The sequence below is a fragment of the Plasmodium malariae genome, assembly GCF_900090045.1.
Source record: "Plasmodium malariae genome assembly, chromosome: 1".
NCBI lineage: Eukaryota > Apicomplexa > Aconoidasida > Haemosporida > Plasmodiidae > Plasmodium > Plasmodium malariae.
The window spans coordinates 747,841-773,205 of record NC_041775.1 but is presented as its reverse complement, the minus strand read 5'-3'; the positions used below and the strand labels follow the sequence as shown (position 1 = coordinate 773,205).

The 25,365-nt window shown below is 29.1% G+C and overlaps 5 protein-coding genes across 5 annotated transcripts; 3 read left to right on the top strand and 2 right to left on the bottom strand.

Annotated features, from left to right (window-relative positions):
* Nucleotides 1-370: 370 nt before the first annotated feature.
* Nucleotides 371-8,271, top strand: PmUG01_01025300 (conserved Plasmodium protein, unknown function; the record flags this gene model as incomplete). The annotated part of the gene is given in 4 exon segments (XM_029008488.1): nucleotides 371-3,571; nucleotides 3,585-7,394; nucleotides 7,787-7,852; nucleotides 8,041-8,271. The coding sequence occupies 4 exon segments, from the start codon at nucleotides 371-373 to the stop codon at nucleotides 8,269-8,271; spliced, it is 7,308 nt and encodes a 2,435-aa protein (XP_028860042.1).
* Nucleotides 8,272-10,669: 2,398 nt separating this feature from the next.
* On the top strand, nucleotides 10,670-12,490 carry PmUG01_01025200 (protein tyrosine phosphatase, putative; the record flags this gene model as incomplete). The annotated part of the gene is made up of 1 exon (XM_029008487.1): nucleotides 10,670-12,490. The coding sequence occupies one exon, from the start codon at nucleotides 10,670-10,672 to the stop codon at nucleotides 12,488-12,490; it is 1,821 nt and encodes a 606-aa protein (XP_028860041.1).
* A 1,648-nt stretch (nucleotides 12,491-14,138) lies between these two features.
* On the bottom strand, nucleotides 14,139-17,186 carry PmUG01_01025100 (vacuolar proton translocating ATPase subunit A, putative; the record flags this gene model as incomplete). The annotated part of the gene is made up of 1 exon (XM_029008485.1): nucleotides 14,139-17,186. The coding sequence occupies one exon, from the start codon at nucleotides 17,184-17,186 to the stop codon at nucleotides 14,139-14,141; it is 3,048 nt and encodes a 1,015-aa protein (XP_028860040.1).
* Nucleotides 17,187-21,049: 3,863 nt separating this feature from the next.
* PmUG01_01025000 (conserved Plasmodium protein, unknown function) lies at nucleotides 21,050-22,129 on the bottom strand (the record flags this gene model as incomplete). Its single annotated transcript, XM_029008484.1, has 1 exon — nucleotides 21,050-22,129. The coding sequence occupies one exon, from the start codon at nucleotides 22,127-22,129 to the stop codon at nucleotides 21,050-21,052; it is 1,080 nt and encodes a 359-aa protein (XP_028860039.1).
* Nucleotides 22,130-23,049: 920 nt separating this feature from the next.
* On the top strand, nucleotides 23,050-25,305 carry PmUG01_01024900 (gas41 homologue, putative; the record flags this gene model as incomplete). The annotated part of the gene is made up of 8 exons (XM_029008483.1): nucleotides 23,050-23,127; nucleotides 23,294-23,426; nucleotides 23,593-23,711; nucleotides 24,146-24,193; nucleotides 24,409-24,511; nucleotides 24,688-24,803; nucleotides 24,951-24,981; nucleotides 25,268-25,305. Coding segments are annotated over 8 exons (666 nt in total), but the record flags the coding sequence as incomplete, so codon positions are not given.
* Between the last annotated feature and the right edge of the window lie 60 nt (nucleotides 25,306-25,365).

Below are 25,365 nucleotides of genomic sequence, written 5' to 3'. Positions count from 1 at the left end.
AGATAAATAAATAGATAAACAAATAGATAAACAAATAGATAAACAAATAGATAAACAAATAGATAAACAGATAAATAAATAAATATATATATATATATATATATTATATCAAATAGCTAAAAAAGATAAAGCTACTCCATGAAACGCATTAAAAATTGTTTGCAGCTCTGTTTAAGTACCAGTTGCTGTGCATAAAACTTTTTCGAATCCACTTTTCACGTCTGACCTTAGTGTAGTAGACATCCTTATCGAAATTCGCATAGACCTGTTTGTCGGTACATTCATTCAGTGTGATGGGCAATTTTTAATTAGTGATAACATTTTTTTTTTTTTTCTTTTTGTTTTTTTTTTTGTTTTTTTTGTTTCTCAAATGGAAAATCAGTACATATTTCCGAATGGATTTAGTAGCAAGGGGGAGTATATCAATGGAAACACAGGTGGAGGAGATAACATATCCCTTTTAAGTGGTAGAGTAAAAAAGGATGAAACACAAATGAAAGAAGCAAGTACAAAGAGAAGTAAGAATGCAAACCCTTTGATGAAGAGAATGATTGAGGGAAAATGCACCACAAATGATAGTAGTAAAGGTGGAACAACGATACAACCGATAGATGCATGTGTGAAAAATGATATTGGAAAAAAGGAGGAATGGAAAGAAACACAAGAAAAAGAGAGGAGGGTGGAATGGAAAGACGTACAAGAAAAAAGCGGAAGGGGGGAAGCAAAGTGGGACTCGAATGGCAGTTATAGTGATATGAGAACGCTAAAGGATGAAGATAATTACGAATTTTTGCATTACATAAACTACTTTTTCATAGAAAATAAAAGCGATGTAGATATATATTTTTCTGTTAAGGATTTTCTAAAAAATAGTAGTCCTACTTTAGTTTATTTATTAAAAAACATTTCTTTGTTGTCTCATATTATATATTTTTATGAAATAAAAGAACAACATTTATTGACTTCAAATGATATAGAAGTTATCAAGAACATTTTGTACAAAAACGAAGATAACCATTCGAATAATTACAATGTTGTTTATAATTGTATAATAGTTTTACTACAAATCGTTAGGTTAAGTACTCACGCAGGTGTAAAAAATTTTGCTTATTATCATTTATTACGAAATTTAGAAAAATTTTCTTTTCTTTTTTTTCTTAATTTTAATCTCGTAAAAGTAAAACATAGAGAAAATTTCTATGTGCTCCGAAACAATGAAGCTACTTTTATTAGCGACTTTATAACATTACATATTGTTCATATGTTAAATAATGATAATAAACTAATAAGAATATTTGCCTTAAAACTATGCCTTATTTTTGCTAAAAAAGTAAGTCAGAGTCCATATATTATAAACTATATTTTGAACATCCTTTTTCAACAAATAAATATAGATGAATATGTTTATTCCTTTTCTGTTCTCATCCAGTTAATACCATTGTTAAGTCATGATGTAATATATCATGTTATTGTTAATGTTTATAAGAACGTTGTAAAGAACCAGGGGGCTGAACGAATTTCGAGTAGTTTAAAAGAGCTCGAGGAGGTGGAGCATCATTCCTCCCTAAAAAGCTCCAAATGTGGGGAAACACCAAAGGGGAATGAGCATCATTTGCAGCATATTCCAAGGGAACAGCCAACGCATACGTCAAACTATTTACGCATGCAAGAAGAGGAGAGCAGTTGTGAACCTATAAATAGTAGTACGTTGCACCATGATGCGGTACATGCAGTACATGAAAATAATGAAAAGAAAATTATGAACAGTTCAAAAAAGGATGAAGGGTGGAGTAGTGGTTGTGGTGAAGAGGAAAAGGATCAGGGGAGCAACTTTAAAAGGGAAAACGAGCCAAGAAATAATCAAAACAAAAACATGGATGAAATGGGTGAACAACATGCCTACTGTGAAAGTGCATATGTAAATAAAAAGAATAAACATCGAAGAGGAAAAGGAGAAACGGAAAGAGAAATGGAAAGAGAAATGAGCGGAACAATGAGTGGAAAAAAAAGTAGAAGAAGCGCAATGCGTATTTTAAGAAATCCCTTTGCCTATGCCGCGTGCATATTTTTAAGCGAAATTGCAAACAAATTAAATGAGTTTATTCCTTATGTAAGTTTGTATTTATTTAAAAAATTATGGCGTATATTAAATAACGCATTTGAAATAGATATAGAGTATAGGAGTGAAAAAATGATTATGAACATTATAGACCATTGTTTTTATAGTACTACTTTATTGAGTTTTAAAAATTCCTTTCTGTTAAATTTACAAATCATTATAATAAAATTTTTGCTAAACTCATCTCAAACGGAATTACTTAGACAGAGAGCTATTACTTATTTTGCATTGAGAAGTCTGTTATATTTAATAAATAAGGGGAAAATTTACTTAATTTTTCACAATGCTTCTTCAGGAGTAGACTCATACCCATGCAGCGAAAACTTCAGTTCTTTTTATTTCAACTACTTTTCCTTTATTTGCACTGTTCGAGATTATGAATTACAAAACTGGTTTAACTGCCTCCATCTAGGTAGTAACCTTTCTATATATGCTTTCGTACATGTTTTGTACAAATTTTTTAAAGCGACAAATAGTATTAATTTCGAAGATTTTAACGACCATCGGGATTGCCCAAACTATGTAGATAAAAAGAGAAACAATTTCCCCCACGTGGAACAGTGCAAAAATAGAGATACAAAGGAGAACGACTGGATGAAACAAGAGAGTGTTAGCAAGGACGACAATATAAGTTTACATAACACATATTTTGACTTGTATATCAACAAATTTTTACGAGCCTATCAAAGGGGTGGTACCTCCATTGAAGACCCTCATAAGGTACAGGGTGGTGTAGTTTCGCTTGAAAAAAAAAAAAAAAAAAAAAATAGTAACATTAACATTAACATTAACAGTAACATTAACATTAACATTAACAGTAACAGTAACAGTAACATTAACAGTAACAGTAACATTAACAGTAACAGTAACATTAACAGTAACAGTAACAGTAATAATGATAATATTATTACTGTTAATATTGGCAGCAGTACTAAAAATCATATTTATAATAATAATAATAATAATAATAACTACATGAACAGAAGTAATAACATAACAGATAATTGGCCACTTGCTGCTGAAAGAAGCGGTGCGGACATATCTCACCCAAACAATATGCTAGGAAAATTATTAGATAATGAAAATTCTGAACAGGTCATGCAGAAGGCCCATTTTGTTCAGAAGGAAAATGAGCAAGGGGGACGCAGTTTAGAAGAACAGGAGAAGGGGAATTTTGACTTCACCATTGTGGTTAGCGATGAGGAAGATAAGGAAAGCGATGCGATTGTCGATTTGGATGTCCATATGAAGGAAAATGGTGTGGGGGAAGACGAGATGGATAAATATGAAAGAGGGGATGGTTACGACAGAAATGATACACACAAAAGCCATGAAAGTGGACCAAAAACAGTCGATGCGTTTTTCGATAATTTTGTTAAGTTGGCGAAAGAAAATGAAAAAGGCGATCTCATGAACGTGAAGCAGTTAAACATAATTTTGAAAATAAAAAAAGGAAAAAAAAAAAAAAAAAAAAAAAAATTTTTCATTACTTAAAAATGTGGAGATGAGTAGGGGTAAGGACAAGTACAACTCAGATGATGTTGAACTGAGTTATGATAACATAAATAGTAAAGTGTGCGATAGCAGGGACGATAATGGTTGCGGTATCAGCGATAATGTTAGAAGAAGCGATGGTATAAGTGGTATTACAAGCGGTGTTAGTAGCGATGTTAGTAGCAATGTTAGTAGCTCCATCAGCGGATGCAATAATATCAGCGCACATGATAAGAGCAGCAGTACCCCCAGCGAAAAGTTCGTCCATCACAATGGTGCAGCAAATAAAGTGCATAAAAAAAACAAGGAAAAAGAAAGCGGAGTTAATTGTGAAGGTAGAACAAATATAAAAGTAGAATGTAATTCTATGAATAGTTCAATAAGTGGTGGAAGTTTAGTAAGTGATGCTATAAGTGAAATAAGCAATGAAAAAAATAGTTTAGATGAAGAGGAAGTAACACGTTTAACCAATTTTAATAAAAGAGAACATGTTGATAAAATGAACGAAGATTTGTTATATTACTGTTATAATGTTTTGAAGAAAAATAAAATAAAACTGCATAATTTAATTAGTGAAGAAAGCTTAGATGGTCATATCTTTAAAGATAATTTTTTTGCAAGGTTCAAAAGGACCTTTTTGAAAAAAAGAGAAAAGGAGAAAAATAAAAAAAAAATAATAATAACAGCAAAAACAAAAGCAGCGGTAGCAGTAGAAGCCGTAGCAGCAGCAACGATGAAAGAACATCTTGGCACTGGCACAGAGACTAATGAAAAATATTTGTTTGACAGATTACCATATGAATGCGCAGGACCATTAAAAGAAAACATTCCTGATGATTTCATTTTGAAAAGAATAATGTTCATAAACATTTTATTCTTTTTGTATAATCATACCAATAATATACTAATTATGTTATACATATTTAAATGCTTGGCGATACTATCAAATTTTCTGGTATACGAGGAAGATATCAAAAACTTTGTTAGCATATTCAAATATTTTTATATTAATTTTTTAAACATTAAAGAGGATAAGGAAAATGAACATGACTCACTGTTCTGCAAAGGTAGCGATATAAACTTTAATGAAGTAGACTCCACAAATTGTTTGAGCAGAGACATATATAGGAATAATGTACAACAAAATGGAAAAATAGAAAAGCATAAAAAGAACGAGATAAAAAAAGAAAGCAAAAATAATTATACTACTGCAAGCTCTTTTTATAATTCAGACAATTCTCATACTACAAGTGTGATAATGTCATCTGATTCTTCTATTCATGGTGAAAACAATTTTGATTTATATTTGAATAATTTATTATGTTCTGGGGATCATAGTATTATGGACAAAAAAAGGAATGATAACACTAATTGCCCTTACTACTACTACAACAGCTATATTTTAAAAAAATTTATACAGTCTTATTTATCCAAAATACTTAATAAATTGGTAAACTATAAAAATGAGAAACTTTTAAATATCATTTTTCAGACTTTTTGTAATAATAAATTTATACCATTTTTTGATTTATTTTTTATTTTAAATAAAGAGAGGATACTTGAAATTTTAAACGATTCCTTCTTTTATTTAATAGAAAGAAAATGGATTGATAGTACCTGTAATAATTGTAATATTAAAAGGAATAATACTTATGATATAGACTCAATCATTAGTATTAAACAGGTTGAACAAAAGGAAGGAGCCAACTACTATGATATTGGTAAGAGTGCGAACATGTGTGTAATAAAAAAAAAAAATTTTTTTCAAACTTTTGAGCTTTTTCAACATGATATAGCCAGCTACCGAAATGTGAAACTTCTCTTTTATTTTTCCTTTTTTAATTATGGTAAAGATAAAGAAGTAATGGATGCAATGAGGAAAAAGGTTTTTACCTTTTTAAATATCATCAATCATATTTTTTCTTTTCAAAAAGGGAACAGAGAAAGGTATTATTTGAACAGGAGCCTGACTCAGGGAAAAAAAAAAATTAAAACAAATAAAATGGACAAAATGGGAGAAGTGGACAAAATGGGGGAAGTGGACAAAATGGGGGAAGTGGACAAAATGGGGGAAATGGACAAAATGGGGGAAGTGGACAAAATGGGGGAAGTGGACAAAATGGGGAAAGTGGACAAAATGGGGGAAGTGGACGAGATGGAAGGAATAAAAAGTAACTACTGCAGAAGCAATGCACATGTAGTACTTACGAAATCGCTGTGTAGTGAAAAAAAAAAAAAAAATAGTCTTGAAACATTGAGCGCGTTAAGAAAAATCGAATTTCCTAATTTGCGCAAGTCTGAGGGTAATACCTGTTGTGATAACAGTAAAGGTAACAGGAACAAATATAATTTTTTGGGAGAAAAAGAGGATTTATATAACGAATTAGACAGCAATGTGAGATATGCAAGTAGCACATGTAACTCGTCTTTATCCTTTTCATCGTGCTCAGGTTCTTCTTACTCAGAGGAAGAATCAAACTGTTCTTCTGATTGTTATTCTGTTTCGTCTTTGTCAAATAAATCGTTTAAAAATAAATTAATAGGAACATATGAAAAGTTGCATAATGAAGAAGAAAGAATACATTCTCTGCAAACATTAGAAATAAATAATTTAAAAAAAAACGAAACATGCTTTTTTTACCTTTACAAGACAGGTATTTATTGCATGAGTGCAGGTTTTTATAAACATAGTTACAGAATATTTGAGAAATTGTACCTCTTAGTAAGTAGTGGAGACATAAAATTATTGTGTAGATCTTTGTTAAATTATTCAAAATTTTGCTATATAAAAAGAAAGTTTGCAAATTATAGGAAAAATAAAATATATGTCAATCCTGTCAAATTTTTACAAATTTCTGAACAGTGCATGAAACAAATATTAAATTATAAAGAGAACTTTTTCCCTTTGTCAATTTTTTTAAAAATAAAAATAAAAATATATAAAGCAATTGAAAATTTAACAGTACTTGTAAATGATATAAAGGATGAAATAAATTTTACTGTAAAGTATTTTTCTTACAATATCGAAAAATTTATTTCGTCATTAAAAGATATAATGATAGCTATATTAATAATTTTAAATTTTAAGTATCTATTTTCAAAAGTATCAAAAAAAATACTAGTTATTTATATTATTATGATAAAATCCATGTTTATGTTATGTAATTTTTTAAGATATAAAATAATTCCATATTTATTTTTGAATTCCTCCTTTTTATTGAGTACCTTCATGGATGAAATTTCTCACGAGAGCAATCAGCCAAATGGTCAAAGTTGTGCAGCTGTTACTAATAGCGGAAGTTACTACAATGATGGCACTGATAATGATGAAGATGATATTGACAATTATGAAGCTGATGGTTACGCCAATGCTGCTGTAGACGTTGATGATGAACAGGACATATCAAACACTGTGTATGGGACGATACACAATTTTATAAGATTTTATGTGCACAAAAAAAAGGAAAAAACAATAAGAAAAAATATGTTTGCAAAAGAATTAAAAAATACAGAAGGGAAAATGTTTAAGGATATTTTAAATTATATAATGACACTATGGAAAAGCAAAGCTGTAGACTTTTTTTTTTATGAACATGTTCAGAATTTAAACGAACTCTGCGAACATTTATTTAAAGACAATATTATAAATAAAAAAAAAATTATAATGTTTATAAAAATATACTTAGTGGTCATTTACAAAATTAATTACCCGACTCCCCCGCGCGTGCTGTCGTCCTCCCCGGTGCCGTATGTCTCAAGCTCCACGTACATTTTCAAATCGGTAAAAGGGCATGCATACATGTGTTTGTATAAATATATATATATATATATGTATATGTATATATGTATATATATATATGTATATGTATATATATGTATATATATATATATGTATATGTATATATGTATATATATATATGTATATGTATATATATGTATATATATATATATGTATATGCATGTGTGTGTGTGTATGTTTTTTTTTTTTTTTTTTTTGTCATATTTTGTAGCTTTTTCTTGACGTGTTCATATATTTAGCAACCTTTTCCTGACGTGCTCATTTATTTTATAGCTTTTTCCCAATATGTTAGTTAATTCTCTCGTTTATTTGCTCGTTCCCTTTTTCGTTCATATGCTTGCTTATTTGGTCGCGTTTCTACCTTTTTTTTGCAGAATAAAGGTAAAGCATACCACGAAATTGAATCGTTTAAGTGCATAGGTCAACTGACGAATGCGAAGGTAAAAGAAAGGAAGCAGAAAAAAAAAAAAAAAAAAAAAGTCCATTAACTGAATTGCAAAATGTTCGAGTACTTATAAAAATCTGTCCATGCAGTGCTCGTTTTGCTTTAGTAATTTGTTTCACCATTGTGTATATATATATATATATATATACATACATATGTATATTTTTCCTTTTTTTTCCCAAGAATAACGTAATAAAGGATTTCTACTACTGCAATGTAAAGTTAATTTTGAAGAACAAAATAATGAGAGAGGTCAATGTAAAAAGTCGAGGTGTGCACATATCATATACAGTTCACATAAAAATGGAGGAGGAAAACTTAAAACATTTCAATATCTTTTTAACTCCTCTCGATAGAAATAGAAGCTTGCTTGGTCAGGCAAAGTCAACCGTATTCTTTTTAAAATATATCTAAATTTTGTAAGTTCAATTTAAACTTTGAACATGTGTATGTTGAGCATATTTCTGATTACAGGTTACAAACGAATAGACTTCTTGTCTATATTCTCCTCTGGGGTTATGAATGTGATAGTGGTTTTGTTCATAACTCGTTATTCGTCATTCATAATGCTAAATTAGTAAGTCTTAATTCGTACTACTCAATTGGTATCTGTTTTTTTTTTTTTTTTTTTTTTTTTCCCAGAATTTTTACACATTAACGTGTTAATGCAAATATTTCACTTGTTCACATATGCTTTATATCTATTACATGTATGCTCACAAGTCAACATATTATGTGTACAGTGTACTAACACATAAACAATTTTGCGGCTGCAAAATTGTTTTTTCATCTTTTTTTTTTTTTTATCTTCCATATTGCATATTCCATATTCCATATTCGCTTTCCTTTTTCCTTTCCATTTTTAACTTTTGTCAATCGTTAATTATTCATTTTTTTCAAAAAAAATATCGTCCAGTGAAAACTTCACCGAAGAGTTTTACTTGTACAAATATTTATACATATATATATGTATATATATGTATATATGTATATATGTATATATATGTATATATGTATATATGTATATATATGTATATATGTATATATGTACATAACGTTTTATTATAATCCTAATTAATTCCCCGTCTGATATTTTTGCATTTTCCTTTTTTTGTTCCTTCCCCCTTTATTTAAAACATAATATCATACATATAAGAAATAATACATTTATGCAAAAACAAAATGATATAACTCGAATGCATAATTTGGTTCTTTGTTTCTTTTTTTTTTTTTTTTTAAACAACCCCTCATTTATGTCATTCGAAAATGTGTGTGTGCAATTCGCTTTCCGCAAAATACGCTAAATGTTTTTTATATTATGAGAAAGTAAAGAAGTAAAGAAATAAAGAAGTAAAGAAGTAAAGAAGTAAAGAAGTAAAGAAATATAGAAGTAAAGAAATATAGAAGTAAAGAAGTAAAGAAGTAAAGAAATATAGAAGTAAAGAAATATAGAAGTAAAGAAGTAAAAAAAAGAAAGAGGAAATAAAGCCACCATTCGTATTACAACCAATGAAATAAAAGAAAACGAAAGAAAAAAGAAGGTTAAGAAGAAGAAGCTTGTTTAATTGAGAATAATGAAGCGAAATAGGGAAAAAAAAAAAGAAACGAAAATAAAATAAATATAAAATAAGCCGCACTCTTCACACGCACGATGATACATGTGGTTATAAGAATTGTTCTTAGACAAAAAAATAAATAAATATATATATATATGTGTAAATAAAATAAAAAATTATAAAAAAAAAAAAAAAAATAAATAAATTACCCCTTTTATCGTTACTACTATTTCAGCTCAACGCATTTTTATTCTGGACGAAATTTAAGCTTCGACCTTGACAATGATAGTAATAATAACAGTACTGAAAAAAAAAAAAAAAAAAAAAAAAAAAAAAAAAAAAAAAAAGAAAAAAGAAAAAAGAACAATGAAAAATGAAAAATGAAAAATTAAAAATAAAAAAAGAAAAAGAAAAAGAAAAAGAAAAATGAAAAAAGAAAACATATTTTTTACGAAAAAAAATAAAGGTTATACAGACAGAATTAACATCATAACTGCTCAATGTAGTTACGGGAAAAGAGCTCGAAAAATGGGTTTATCACTTCATCGTAATTGTTAGTACTGTCGTTACAGGAGCCATCAAAATATCAACATATTTGTTGTAATAATTGTTATCATAATTTTTCATAGTAATTGTCATAATAATTGTCATAATAATTGTTATAATATTTGTCTCAATAATTTTCTTAATAACTCTCTTCACCTATTCTCAACATTTACTCTATCGATAAAATTAAAAAAAAAATTAAAAAAAAATAAAAGTGAAAGACAAGAGAGAAAGAAAGGGTATCTCCTATTGGAAGTACTACCATACAATATAAAGCTGGAATTCTGAAACACGAAGGGGTAAAAAAAAAAAAAAAAAAAAAAAAAAAAAAAAGTACTTCCATTCGACCGCTGCAAAAGCAATGAAAAGTGTCAGTATAAAACCATATATTCCGATATAACAAGTTTATATAGATCAAATAAAGGAAGAGGTAGAGAAGTACTATCAGGCTAAATTGATACTAGAAGCTATTTCACATAAAGTGGAAGCACACGTAGCAGAGAAAGCACACGTAACAGAGAAAGCACACGTAGCAGAGAAAGCACACGTAGCAGAGAAAGCACACGTAGCAGAGAAAGCCCACGCATCCAATTCATCCAACTCATCCAACTCATCCAATTCATCCAATTCATCCAACTCATCCAATTCATCCAACTCATCCAACTCATCCAACTCATCCCACGAATTCCACGCAGCACCGACCGCGTAGCATGGATGGGAAAGAAAAACGAAAGGAAAAAAAAAAGAGCAAAAAGTTTTACTCCAAAGAGGCGGTAAAAGCATTTGCATGGGCAGCCCCCAAATTAGAATTTTGCTTCAGTGGTAGAACTAGTAAAGATGACAAGGAAACAGATCAAAGGACCAGTGATAACAACGACAGAATGATGTGTAATGCACCCCAGAGAACGTCAAAAAAATACAAATCAATCACTAGTTATAGCAAAAGTACTTTTAAATGTAACTCTAAATATTCGTTACAATTTGAAAAAAATAGAAATGTAATGAGTGGAATTAAATTAGAAAAAATAAATTTAAAAAATGAAAAAAAGGACCAATATGAAGGTGACCATGAATATGATGAACACCACAAGTCCGCAATTGCACAACATCAACCGCTTAGCACGTACCAGAAACTCAGCAGTAAAAGCAAAGAAGGCATACTCCACTCAGTGAGTAACAACTGTAACAATCTTTTTGAAGAGAAAATATTTGTTAGTGGTTATATATTTGCATCTGACATATTAAATATTCAAGAAAAGAAAATCACACATATTATTAATGCTGCAGGGTTTGAGTGCACCAATAAATTTGAAGGTATGTTTACATATAGGACATATTATTTAAAAGATGATATACATGATGATATTTTTTACATACTACTTGATTCCTTTTATTATATTAAAAAAATTCTAAAAAAAAATAAAAATCATAAAATATTAATACAATGTAATAAAGGCATTTCAAGGTCTATCATTATTTTTACTTTTTTCCTTATGAATGAACTGAACATAAATTATTTCGATGCATTTGATATTGTTAAGAAAGGTAGGGAACTGTCCAATCCTAATATGAATTATATTACTCAGTTGCTAAATATGTTTACCATGAAAAGTGCTATTCAAAATATGGCTACTACTATCACAGAAAGCAGAAACCAAAACGTTCCTTATAACGATGAAGGGGTGGGCGATGAAATATATAAAGAAGCAGTTGATAACGATCATCATGATTACACAGCCATACATATGGGCATTAACACGGATAGTAACCCACACATGAATAGGGGCGAAGGTAGTAACCCACACATGAATAGGGGCGAAGGTAGTAACCCACACATGAATAGGGGCGAAGGTAGTAACCCACACATGAATAGGGGCGAAGGTAGTAACCCACACATGAATAGGGGCGTAGGTAGTAACCCACACATGAACAGGGGCGTAGGTAGTAACCCACACATGAACAGGGGCGTAGGTAGTAACCCCCATTTAGACAGTAACAATGAGAGAAATATCATTCCTCCTTCAAGTAGTGTGAGCCCAAATGTTAATATGGAAAATGAGATAAAGAATTTAGACCATACAAATGGGGAAAAATGCAATAAATTTATTATCCTTTTTAGAATAGATAGTGTTGAAAACATCCTTACGCTTACAAACTTATATAACCCAACTAGTAATAATACCCACATCAACGATTATGTTACACTAATCGATAGAAGATTTAACTACATATTAACTATTAATTTTAACGATTATTATTTGCTTTTATTTGATAACACGTTTGAAGAAATATACATTACCTTGTTTAACCATTTCATTTGTGTTGCTCATAATTTTTTTGGTACTATTAGCACTACCGATATGACAACTGGAAATGGAATAAATAAGAGTATCGTCAGGTCAGACTTCAGTATCCTCATCAACAAATTTAAAATGAACGCCAAACTTTTCAACCGCTTGTCGATCTATGACCAGCTCTACTGCAACGTGCAGAGCTTTCTTAAAAAAAAAAAATTTTTAAAATTAGAATGAATTGTGAAGGTGCCCATACACACTTTGAGGATTTGCCTCGTCTACCTTTTGCATAATGAACATCTCGTTTGTTTAAAGAATAGAACGTGCATTTATTAACCATTTTGTGTTTTCACCAGTTCATCCACCCATCCATTCATCCATTTGCCCGCTCACACATTCGTTTATTTCTTTTCCGTTATGTGCCTACTCCCCTTCGTTTGCCCATCCAAAGCGGAACATAATGCACATGTTTTCCGTTCATTTCATTTTATTTTGTTTTACCCCCTTTACACTTTTTACAAATTAACCTGACTCCTCAATTGACCTTACATACACTCTACAAATGATAGGCACAAATTAAGACTATAAGGCTATGATTATAGACAAATTTCGAAAATCATTTCCCCTCCTTCCTCCCCATCCAACATATCATATGTAACTACCCCTCTCCACTGACTGACCTATAATATAGACACAATACTTTAGGCTTAGACCTTTATATATAGAATTTCAACAAAAGATCTTTTTTAAAAATTATTTAATATTGTTCATCGTCTCATAACGCACTTTCAGTTCGCTTGTTATGTAGCGTGTACAGATATATATACACAAACATACATTATATTAAAAAAAAAAAAAAAAAAGAGCTGGGTAAAAAAATTAATTCTACATAGAGTCGTAAAGCTAGTAATAGAATTAATCGTAAAATTATTTGCAAAACTGTTTGCAATATTAACTGCAATACTAATTGTACATAGGGGGGGTCTCTCTAGCACACACACATGTAAGCACAGCCTCCTCCTCCTTTGTGTAAAAAAAAAAAAAAAAAAAAAAAAAAAAAAAAAAAAAAAAGAAAAAAGAAAAACTGCAAAATTTCCACAAAAAAAGGCGATAACATATATATAATTATTCATTCATTTATATACGTTTATGTACGTACCACTAAAAACAGGGGGGGGGATAAAAATTACTTCCACAAAATCGAGCAAATAATGAATGAGAAATGAAAAGCGTCCGATGAAAGAAAAAAAAAAAACATATAAATAATATAAATAGTAATAGTATAAATAGTAATAATAAAAATAGTAATAATAAAAATAGTAATAATAAAAATAATAATAGTAATAATAAAATAGTAATAATAAAAATAGTAATAATAAAAATAGTAATAATAAAAATAGTAATAATAAAAATAATAATAGTAACAATAATAATAAAAAATAATAATAATAAAATAAACAAAACAAAAAAAAAAAATAATAATAATAATAAAATAAAAAATAATAAAAAATAAACATGCAGAATGTTCACAAAAAAAAAAAAAAAAAGGTATTCACCAAAATATGGAAACGAGTTTCACGACATATACATATCGTGCATATATATGATGCTTGTAGAAAAAAGAAAAAAAAAAAGGTTCCGATTGGCTGCATAACGCACTTGGGTGTTCATATAAATAATAGCAAAAGTAATACAGTGTAATAGTCGTGAGTATATGTAACACGTTTGAATACTGCGCTTTATCTTTTTTTTTTTTTTATGCATAGAAAGGTTCGACTGCTCCTCCCCTTGTTCTTCATCTCTAATTGCAGCATTTTCACGGATAGATGCACATTCACATGCATACCCACTCACTTGTATACCCATTTGTGCATCAACACACAGCTCAGTCCACCTCCGTGAGAAGCTTCTTAATATTGAATGGTTTGAAGGGTATCCCATCACCCTTGTAAAACTTGTTTTGAAATTCGACCCACTGGAGCCTTAAGGAGTGAAGAAAACATTCTAAGGTATCCATACATAATATCACTGCAATTGTTAATATAGAGAAGAGTTGTGAGAACAGTATTAGGTTTATAAGGACTGATATGAAGCTATCTTTTCGTAAAGAATTTAAGATGGTTTGTTCAAAAAAAACAAAAGATAGTTGTTGATGAGCTAAGGATAGAGCCCATAATCTTAAATAAGAAGCAGTGTTACTAATAAGACCTAGAATAAATTCAATAGTTTCAATCAACTGTTCGATCCATATTTCTGATAAATTTTCTTCATGATGGGATGATCGTCCTTCTGTTACAATAGAATCATCATCGGGTGATGTTGGACTTAGTAGATGTGCTTCCATTTCATCATCCGTTCTTTTCCCCTTTCGTTTAGATGTTAAATAATCATTATTCCCATTATTCTCTTGGTCATACCCATGCTTCATTACACTACGTTTATAAATAGATGACGATGAAGATAATAACCCATTGGTACCAGCTCCACGAATGTTACTGCTACTATTGTTGTTATCACCTCCATTTACTCCATTGTGATGGTTAAATGAATTTGTCATTTCTTTCTCTGTGTGTTCATAGTACATGCATGATTTACCATTGTAGTTACTACCATGGTCAGCATAGCCACCATAACCACCATAGTTGCTCCCCCTCTTCCTTTTCTTCTCTTTCATTATGGCATAGGTCCTTATGGCTGGTTTACACACAAACATGAAGGGAATGCACAGGATGAAGAGTGCAATAAGAAATGCCTGGACGATTCCCTGGTGTGCATAAAATTGGTTAGACTTATTAATATCTTTTAACAAATACATGTTAATAACAGTGTTAATGATACCTTGTTTTTGAAAACCACCATACCCTATAGGAGTGATCCATTTATAAATAATTAAAAAAACTAGGTAACCAATGATAGATAACATCATAACTAACTGCGGTAAAAATTCAAAAAAGAAATCAATTTTTCTCTTAAAATGTAAAGCATTTAATCCTTTCATTAGAACACCAAAAGTCATATGTAAAAAACCTATAATAATAGAAAATTTCATCTTGAACGAGTTAATATATGTTAACTCATTTTCTGCTCCTAACCATTTAGCATCAAAACCAAAGATATATGGATGTGCAAATTCCTTCTCACCAGTAGTAGTATTTACAACTTCTCTTCTTTTATAATATTGTACAGAATCTACTTCTTTATCTACTACAAACATAGATGTAAACAAATTCAAAGGCATAGAGAAAAAATCATTATATAAAAAACCAGCATAAACTGCAAAGAAACCCATCAATAGAAGCATATATCTTCCATCAAATAGCATTGAAACCATTTCATTATTACTTTTATTTTTTATTCTATTATTCATTAATATTAAAAATAATGCAAAAAGAAAAATACACACTCCATGACCTACATCCCCATACATGATGCCAAACAAAAAAGGAAAGGTTATGATTGTAGATATAGCTGGATTTATTTCTCCATATCTTGGTATCCCATATGTGTCAACCATCGACTGATATGTTTTTGTAAATTGATTTGTTTTAATATATGTAGGAGGAGAAATATTCAAGGTTAATACCTTATCTGATAGTAATAATGCAGAAACTAAATCGTTTGATGATTTGTTTATTAATATATGTCTTATTTTCTCTTCATCATTTCCACTATACCAACAATCACAACGTAATGTTATATCACTACCTTCAAAAAAATTTAAATTATTATATATATGTCTTTCCTTTTTACAAAATAACTTCCACTCTTCTATCAAACTATTTTTATTTGGTTCTACTACATTTATTAACACAAATATTTCATTTATAAAATATTCTTCATAGGCTTTTAATGCTTTTTCCTTATCATTTATTATTTCTTTCAACTCCTTCAATCTTTGTTTTGCTTGTTCATATGTCTTCGGCCAATCATATGTTTTCACATCATATGCTTTACATATTTTCATTATCTTTTCATATATACTACTTTGAGCTGAACCTTGACAATATACAACAAACACACTTTTTAAATCGTTTTCTTTTTTTGACTTTTCCTTGTTCATCATTTCATTTCCCCTATAACCCATATTCCCACCATTTCCTGTTTTGTTGTTTAACAAAATTTCTTTTCCATTAACTCTGTCACTACTACCAGTAACAGCACCACCTCCACCTCCACTATTACTGCTTCCATTGCTACTGAGACCACCTCCAATACCAGCTGCACCTGCGCTAACACCAGTACCTACCCCATCATTCATACTTTCATCTATATTTTGAAAATATGTATATGTATTACCCCTTAAGGCCCTAAATATAGTTCTACTAAAACTCTCTTGATCTTTTGTATTAATAACACCAGATATATTTGTAAACATCATGTTAATACCATCCCTCATTATATGAGTGGATAATGAAATATCTTCCTCTTCATTATTAATATTATTATTATTATTTAATGTACTATCATCAAAAGGGGTTGACGGTATTATATTTTCACGTGGTCTTATATTCATATTTGCATTTTTCGAAACATCAGGATTTAACTGATTTATCGCTGTTAATATTACATGCTTCTCCTCAATAGCATTATTTTTCTCATCTACTAAATCTTTGTTATTGTTACAGAAACGAACAAATTGAACATGTAATCTATTCAAAGACTCTTCTACTTGATCTAATTCATATATATTATCATGATCTAAAAAATTATCTATCTTACTCTTTTTTATTTTTACATTTGGTAATTTATTAATATTCTCTTCTAAAAATCTCAATATCCTTTCCATATCATCTATACGTTGAATGTATTTCTTGTATTGCCTCTTCATCGTTTTCTCGTTCATGTCAATAAACTGTATATCTACTTGTTTTCCTAAACAATCCAGATATTCCCTTGCCCGATCGGAAGGCAAAACCAGGGTTCCATGTTTCATAGTCTACAAAAGGAAGGAGTGGGAAAAAACAAAAAAAAAAAAATAAAATAAATAAAAGCAAAATAATGCTAAATACACACACACACACACACATGAATATACGTACGAACGTACATGCACACTACGGGAACAAAATGTGCAAGTAGAAAGGCGAACAAACGAACACCTCAAATGGGAAGCCTCTCATAACAAAAGTCTTCACAAACAAAGGAGCGCAATTGGCTCATTTTTAAAGTGATAAATCAAAATATAACTTTACATGCACATGTGCAACATATATACAGTTTCTTGTTCCCATTTTTCTCTGCTTACTTCTGATCGAAATATTCCCATTTTTCCTCTATACTTTTGAAAAAATAAAAGTAAAAAAAAAAAAAAAAAAAAAAAAAAAAAAAAGAAGAAGAAGAAGAAGAAGAAGAAGACCAAATCGAAGAATATACCCACGATGAAAAAAAAATAAAATTTATCTTTACGTATTAAATCATATGTAAAACAGGAATCCACAAAAGTGCATATTCGCAAATGCTTTTTTATTTATCCCTTGATTTCTTCCTTCGAATGTTTACAAAAATACTTTGGTATGCTTATTTTGGGGGATATGCAACTGATACTTGAATACAGGCAAACAAAAAAGGAGTAATCCTCACTAGACTTCAATGAGCACCCAGGGATGTCACATACATGCACACACACATACAGATAAGTATGCATACATATACGTATATATATGTATATTATAGGTACACACGTCCATTATCCATTCATACATGTATTATATGTACTAACGATTAAATGTATGCAAAGCAAAAATTATTACTATCCTAAGGAAAATACACAAAAACTACAGCAAATCAACGTACCTCACTTTTCATTTAATTTGTGGCATTAAACCATTATCACACAATGCATGATAATCAAAAAATGATAAATGCCGAGGGGTTTAAAAAAAAAAAAAAAAAATTAAAAATATGAAAAATGGTGAAAATATGAAAAATGGTGAAAATATGAAAAATGGTGAAAATATGAAAAATGGTGAAAATATGAAAAAAGGTGAAAATATGAAAAAAGGTGAAAATATGAAAAATGATGAAAATATGAAAAATGATGAAAATAAGAAAAATGGTGAAAATATGAAAAATGGTGAAAAATATAAAAAAGATTATTACGAATAAAAGATTAAAAAGAATAACATAATAAAAACATATTACGTTTTAAAGCGTAAATAAAAGTGGAACAATATTTTTTGAATTTATGGAATGCGTATATTTTGCCCTTCGCCATAGATTTTACTTATCCACTCTGATCGATGTAATACATAAATTAGTGTGCCAAGGGATCAAAGCAAAAAAAAAAATAAAAAATTATAAAATTAAGCAGTAAATTATAGTTTGCAGTAAATTATAGTTTGCAGTAAATTATAAAGTTTGCAGTAAATTATAAAGTTTGCAGTAAATTATAAAATTATGCAGTAAATTATAAAATTATGCAGTAAATTATAAAATTATGCAGTAAATTATAAAATTATGCAGTAAATTATTATGTTATAAAGTTAATAAAATTTTTAAAAGCGGCTTGAAAATGGCAAGTAGTGTATGTTATGTATATGTGTGTACATATCGGTAAATGTAAATGTATACATGAGTAAATGTACATATAAATATATGCGCATATGAATATAAATCATACATGTACATATCCACATATGGTTATGTTCAAACAAGGTTATGTTCAAACAAGGTTGTATTAAAACATGGTTGTATTAAAACATGGTTGTATTAAAACATGGTTAAATTTACACTTACATATGACTTGTTCCCATTTCAAATTAGCATACCCTTCAAAATGTTCCTTCTATTACTTGGCATTTGTTTCATGAAATTTTTACTTTTTCCTCTCCGCTTCAATATTTCATTAACTAAAGTGGAGCTCTTTCAATAAAAATCGTGTGAGTAAATGTACACAAAATATATATATATATGCATATACATTTATATACATGTATGTGTACATATAAGTATATATTTATGTACTCCAATTTGTTTACTATATACCCATACAGTCGCATTTTTCGTGTTTTAAAAATGTGTACAAATTTATGTATATGTATATGTATATATATATATATATATATATATATATATGCATATAGCACAATTAAATATATGTACATAAAACTTTCATGTTTTTCCGCATGTATATATTTAATACCTCTACATGCATTTCTGTGCCTTCCATTTATTCATTCCCGAACCTTATCTCACATTTGAATTAATTTATATGTAGTGTTAAAATCATAGATTATTATATATAATATGAGCCTTAATTTTATTTAATTTCATATAATACTTTTTTTTTTAACCCTTTATTTGGATTTGTGCAGTTAAATTATATTATAACTAGTTAAGGAAAAACAAAAAAAAAAAAAAAAGGAAAAGTAGAAAAAAGAAGAAAAAGAGGAAAAGTTGAAAAAAAGAAAAAAAAAGGTTAAAAGCAAAGGAAAAAAAAAAAAAAAAAGGGAAAAGAGAAAAGAGAAAAGAGAAAAGAAAGGCAAAGAAGAAAAAAAAAAAAAAAAAAAAAAATATTGGCTAGTTCAAATTTATCCCTGAATATATCACTTCAATTTTATATATTACTTGTTCATATTTTTTTGGTGAATTTTCATCGATATATAGTACCTTTTTTTTTTTTTTTGTCATGTTTTCACTATTTGTTTATATACGACTTTTTTTTTATGCATTTGTTCATGTGTACATATATATATACATAAATATATACATATACGTACATATACATAAATGTATAGATATATGTGTATATATATTACATTCTAACGTAAACCTTTTTGATCCTTTTGTGGGTAAAATAGCTCGCACCTGATTGTGTTGTATGAAAAGCACACGTATTACATAGTTGTTTTAAAATAGCAGTTATGCATTTAAATTTTAAGGATACTAATTTAAAAATATATATAATGGGCAATTATGTACTTTTAAAAAAAAGGAATGTAAATGCTGAGCTTTCAGTGTACAGTGATGTACTGACTAAAAAGAGTAATTATACTTCTTACATAAAAGAAAAAAAAAAAAAAAAGGAAAAAGAAAAAGAAAAAGTAAACATTAAGGTTGAATGTGCAAGATAAAGGAATAACTCCTTTTACATTGCAGAAAATTAAAACATCATGAATGTGAGGCAAGTTGGGACAAATTTAAACAATTTAAAGTATTTGAAGGAAAAAAATAAGAGAACAAAAAAAAAAAAAAAAAAAAGTTAAAGGTTAAAAAAAAGGATAAATAAAGCTTAAAAGTAGGAACAAAAGGGAAGTAAAAAAGTATAAATAAGAGATAAAATTTTTTTTGAATGATGTAATGGTTAACCGCCGTGCTCATTACAAATGGATAAGTAAATTTCTCAAAAAAAAAAAAAAAAAAAAATTTATAGTTGGGTTAGTTCTTCTTCCTCCATTTCGCTTTATTGTATGTATATTAAGGGCACAAGAATTTAAGGGATTAGAGCTTGTATGTGTGTGTGTGTGAAGTACGTTACCCTTCTGCACCGCACGTTATCTGTTATGTATATGCCATATGTGTGCTGTAGAGCACTTTACTGTAACATAATATACTACATTATACTATATCAAACTGTACTGTATCACTTATAGTGGCTCGTCTTTGCACTATTTAATTTCATACCTTGATGAATAATACATGTTTAATATACATACATATATACATACATACGTACATACATATGTGTAAATATAAACGCGTATAACTGTGAGGGCTTTGTGCACGCGCAAATACATATACCTGCAGTACTCGGATGTACACGTAATCTCACTTTAACTGTGTGCTAGTTTCCACCCCTTAGAGATCTTTTAACTGTGATAGGTCAACATTATCGGGGAAAAAGCGAACATTTTCGCTCTGCTTGTTTAAGAGCTGGCTGTATATGGGATTTATTTTTTTACATGTATTCAATAAAAGATCCAAATGCGGTACATACTTTTTCATTTTTTCATTTTCTTCCGCGTATTCTAATGCATCCAACAAGTATAATTCAAATTCTTCCAATTGCTCAATACTTCTAATGATAGACTTAATTATTGGTGCTCTATCTTCTTCTATATCTAAAGTAGTTGATAAAAATAATATTCGCGTAAAATCATAAGTACCCTTTTTATTTAATTTTTGTTGTGCTATAATTCTGTCTTTTAACGTTCTAAGGATTTTTTCTGATATGCTAATATCTTCCTCTTCTTTATTATAATTATTAGTATTAAAATTGATTTTATCATTTTTGACAAGTTTTGTATGTGCTTCCATTATTTTATCATCAATGAATGTTAAAAGGTATACATCAATTAATCTTTTATTAAACATATCTGTTATTATTTGGTCTATATTATCACCTTTTAACATGCTAGCTATGAGGTATTCTACTTTTTCTTTTGCTTTTTTTTTTCGTAAACCTATAATATATGGATTTAAAAAATTCTGTACTTTAATTAAATTATTTTGTTTCTCTTTTTCATTATTTTTTCTGTACAGGTAAATTTTATGATTAATTACTTCTTCATATACATCATTTTCGCTAAGTGTATCTAAATAATTCTTAACATGATCATATTCAAGAATTTTCATTTTTTCAATTTCTTCTATAATTTTTTGTTTTTTATCAACCTCTAAAAATAATTCTTTATCCTTCATAAAATGACCTGTTACCTTATCTACACTTCTTTCAAAATCGTACAAGTGGTTGTTTCTTTTTTTACTTACCACTGATGATGAATAAATAAAATTATACTTTCCCATCCCCTTTGCAATTACAAACCTGTTTATTAAATTCTTCTTATTCTTCAGTTTTAAACAAAAAAGATTCCTCTGCAGTAGCATTAAAGCTAAGACGTTTAAGCAGATGATACGTCTACTGAGTATTTTACTCATACTGGTAAGAGCGTCGATGGGGAGGGCCAGCACGCATGGTATATGCATACATAAGTGCATATACGTGTATATACATATATATATATATATATATGTACTCATAATAACACACCCACCCATATATATATATATATATATATATGTATAAATATAGTGGGAAAGGTAATGCTATATGTGTTGGCTGTTTTTGAGGCACATATTCCTTCTTACTAGGGGGAAAGAAATAGAGGCATGTGGCGGTACTAAGATGTTTATTCCTACATGCCTACAGTGTACATATGTATGTGTTTATATGTACATATATGCATAAATATACAATGCTTTAAAAGTTGGGGGGGCTGCTGTTCCGTGCTTAGTAATTTTTTAAAGGAAACGTTATACATACATACGTAAATTCGCGCATACGTAGGTGCATAACGCGTAGTATGTAGCTCATACCTGTTTAAGTACATTTGCCAAAGTAGAAAACTTTTTTAATTAATTTCGGTTTATCTTTATCAAAAAAAAAAAAAAAAAAAAATGGATTAAAAACATGGGCAAAAAAAATCTAAATGCATGTACATGTCAGAATAAAAATTATTATTAAAAGAATTATTTCTTCAAAATTAATAACATTTTTACAACAAAATGCAAAGACTTAGCATACTGTTAAAATTAAAAATGTTTTCATGCGTATAGGTAATTCATTTATGCAAACGTATAGGCATTAATGCGTACATTCGTAAAAGATAAAAAATGCTTCTAAACGTGTAGCCATTCAAGTATATATATACTTACATACATACGTATGTTCATTTCCCCTAAAAAGTAATATAAAAATATCAGTAAAAAATATTTAAGAGTTGCTAAGATATTCATACGAAAAAGAATTAGTTATTCTGAAAATTTTTCATTTCCCTTTTTTTCTTTTTTTTTTTGTAGTGGAAAATCGGATGCAAAATGTGAAGTTGGTAAGGCCTGTAGTTGTTGGGACTTATGCCTTTTTACTATCGCAGCAGGTATGCACATAAGCAGAAATACAAATTGTGTATATATATATATGTACACATGTATATATGTATTTAATAGTAAAGCCGCATTTGTGTGCGCATTTTTTTTTTTGTTTATCTTTTTTTTTTTTAATGTAAAATTACGCCGAAAATTATAACCATTTTAAAAAATCAGGAGAAAAGAAAATATGGTAATATGACTCATAAATGGACTTGTTTGCTGCGATGCCCTAACTCGTCCGACCTTTCCTTGTTTGTGAATAAAGTTATCTTTGAATTGGATCCTTCTTTTATTTACCCTAAGAGAGGTCTCATTTTGTTTTATTATTTTGCTTTATTTTATTTTTTATTTTTATGAACAAGCTAGCTATTTTCACGCCACCTATTATATGTTTACCGTACTGCCTCATTCTATTAGTACGCATATATGAATGTCGTCCCCTCGTTTTTTCTTTTTTTGCTTTTTTCTAACAGTTTACACACAGCCCCCTTACGAAGTTAACGAAATTGGGTGGGGGGAATTTTACTTGACAGTAAAAATTTATTTTGCCGATTCGACTCAACCGCCTGTCAACATTGTGCATTTTGTGAAGGTATATGCCCCATAAGTAAAATTTATTGCTTGTTCATGCAAAAATGGAAATTTAGGAAATATAAGCAAATTGTGAAAATTATAAAAATTTTGAATATTATGGAAAATTTGAATGTTATGCAAATTATGAAATTTATGAAAATTTGAATGTTATGCAAATTATGAAATTTATGAAAATTTGAATGTTATGCAAATTATGAAATTTATGAAATTTGAATGTTATGCAAATTATGAAATTTATGAAAATTTGAATGTTACGCAAATTATGAAATTTATGAAAATTTGAATGTTATGCAAATTATGAAATTTATGAAATTTTAATGTTATGCAAATTATGAAATTTATGAAAATTTGAATGTTATGCAAATTATGAAATTTATGAAAGCTTTGAATATTATGCAAATTATGAAATTTTTTTTTTTCCTTTTTTAACAGCTGAACACAGAAGCCGAAGTGACGAGTCCCCCCTGCGTAGTCAACGAGGTTAGTACGTTTAAAACAATAAAATGGAGAGAAGCAAAAAATGAAACACAAACGCCAAGTGATAAATGACTTGTAACAAACGACGTATACCAAATGAAAAATAACACATAGCACAGGACATGATACAAAGGATAAAATTAAAATAAATAAAATAAAGGAATAAAGCAAAAGGACACCCATTAAAAGTGCATTTATTTTTAACTGTTCATGTTCAGACATACGAGGAAATTATTTTTAGGAATCCCACTGTAAGCTTGTACAACAAAATTGTACAGAGTAACAACACGAAAACCGCACCCCATAAATTCCAAGAACATTGTACGCAAAAAAGGAAGAAAAAAAAAAAAATGAATTACTGCGTATTGCATGTACGCCTACATATATGTGCACATGTATACATACATAATATATCTACACACATATATCTACACACGTACACCCGATTATCACAGTGCAATTTGTACATGTATCCTGCTTCTTCCCCCTCGCTACAGTTATTAAATATAACTTTAAGGAAGACCTGTACACAAAAAAGTATCTTCAATTTCAGTCGACAGTGCAAGAGGAAATATGCGATCTCATGTCGGAAGCAGCTCAGTTATCAAAGGACGTAATGAACGCATATATGTGAACACAAATGCATGCACATGATTATTCTGACTCATGTTCGCGCTGCTTTTACTTTATGTTTTCACCGTAATTGCGCAGTATTTACACTATGTATGTATTTTTTTTTTTTTCTTTCTTTTTCCCACAGATTAACGAAGTCCAACAAAAATATTTTTCAAGTACAAATTTCTTTTTTTACGTTAATTCGGGAATAACTTCTTTATTATGCGGATTTTACAAATTTTATCTTTTCTGTTTCCTATACCTTTTTTTGTGCAAATTTGTGTCTTTATACCTCCATATTTTGTTGTATTCACCGCATTATTGTACTCGTTCGTTGTGCCGTTCATTCCATTCTTTCATTCAACTTATTCATTCTATTCATTTTATTCATTCTATTCATTCTATTCATTCATCCCACTCATTCAGCCCACTCATTTCGTCTTTTCCTTTTTTCCTTTTTAGTGAAAGCCGATATGGGGGTTAGCAGCGACGAAAATTAGACATGCCGATCCTCTGTCCTTAACAGAATGACATTTGCAGAAATTGCACCATTTTTTTTT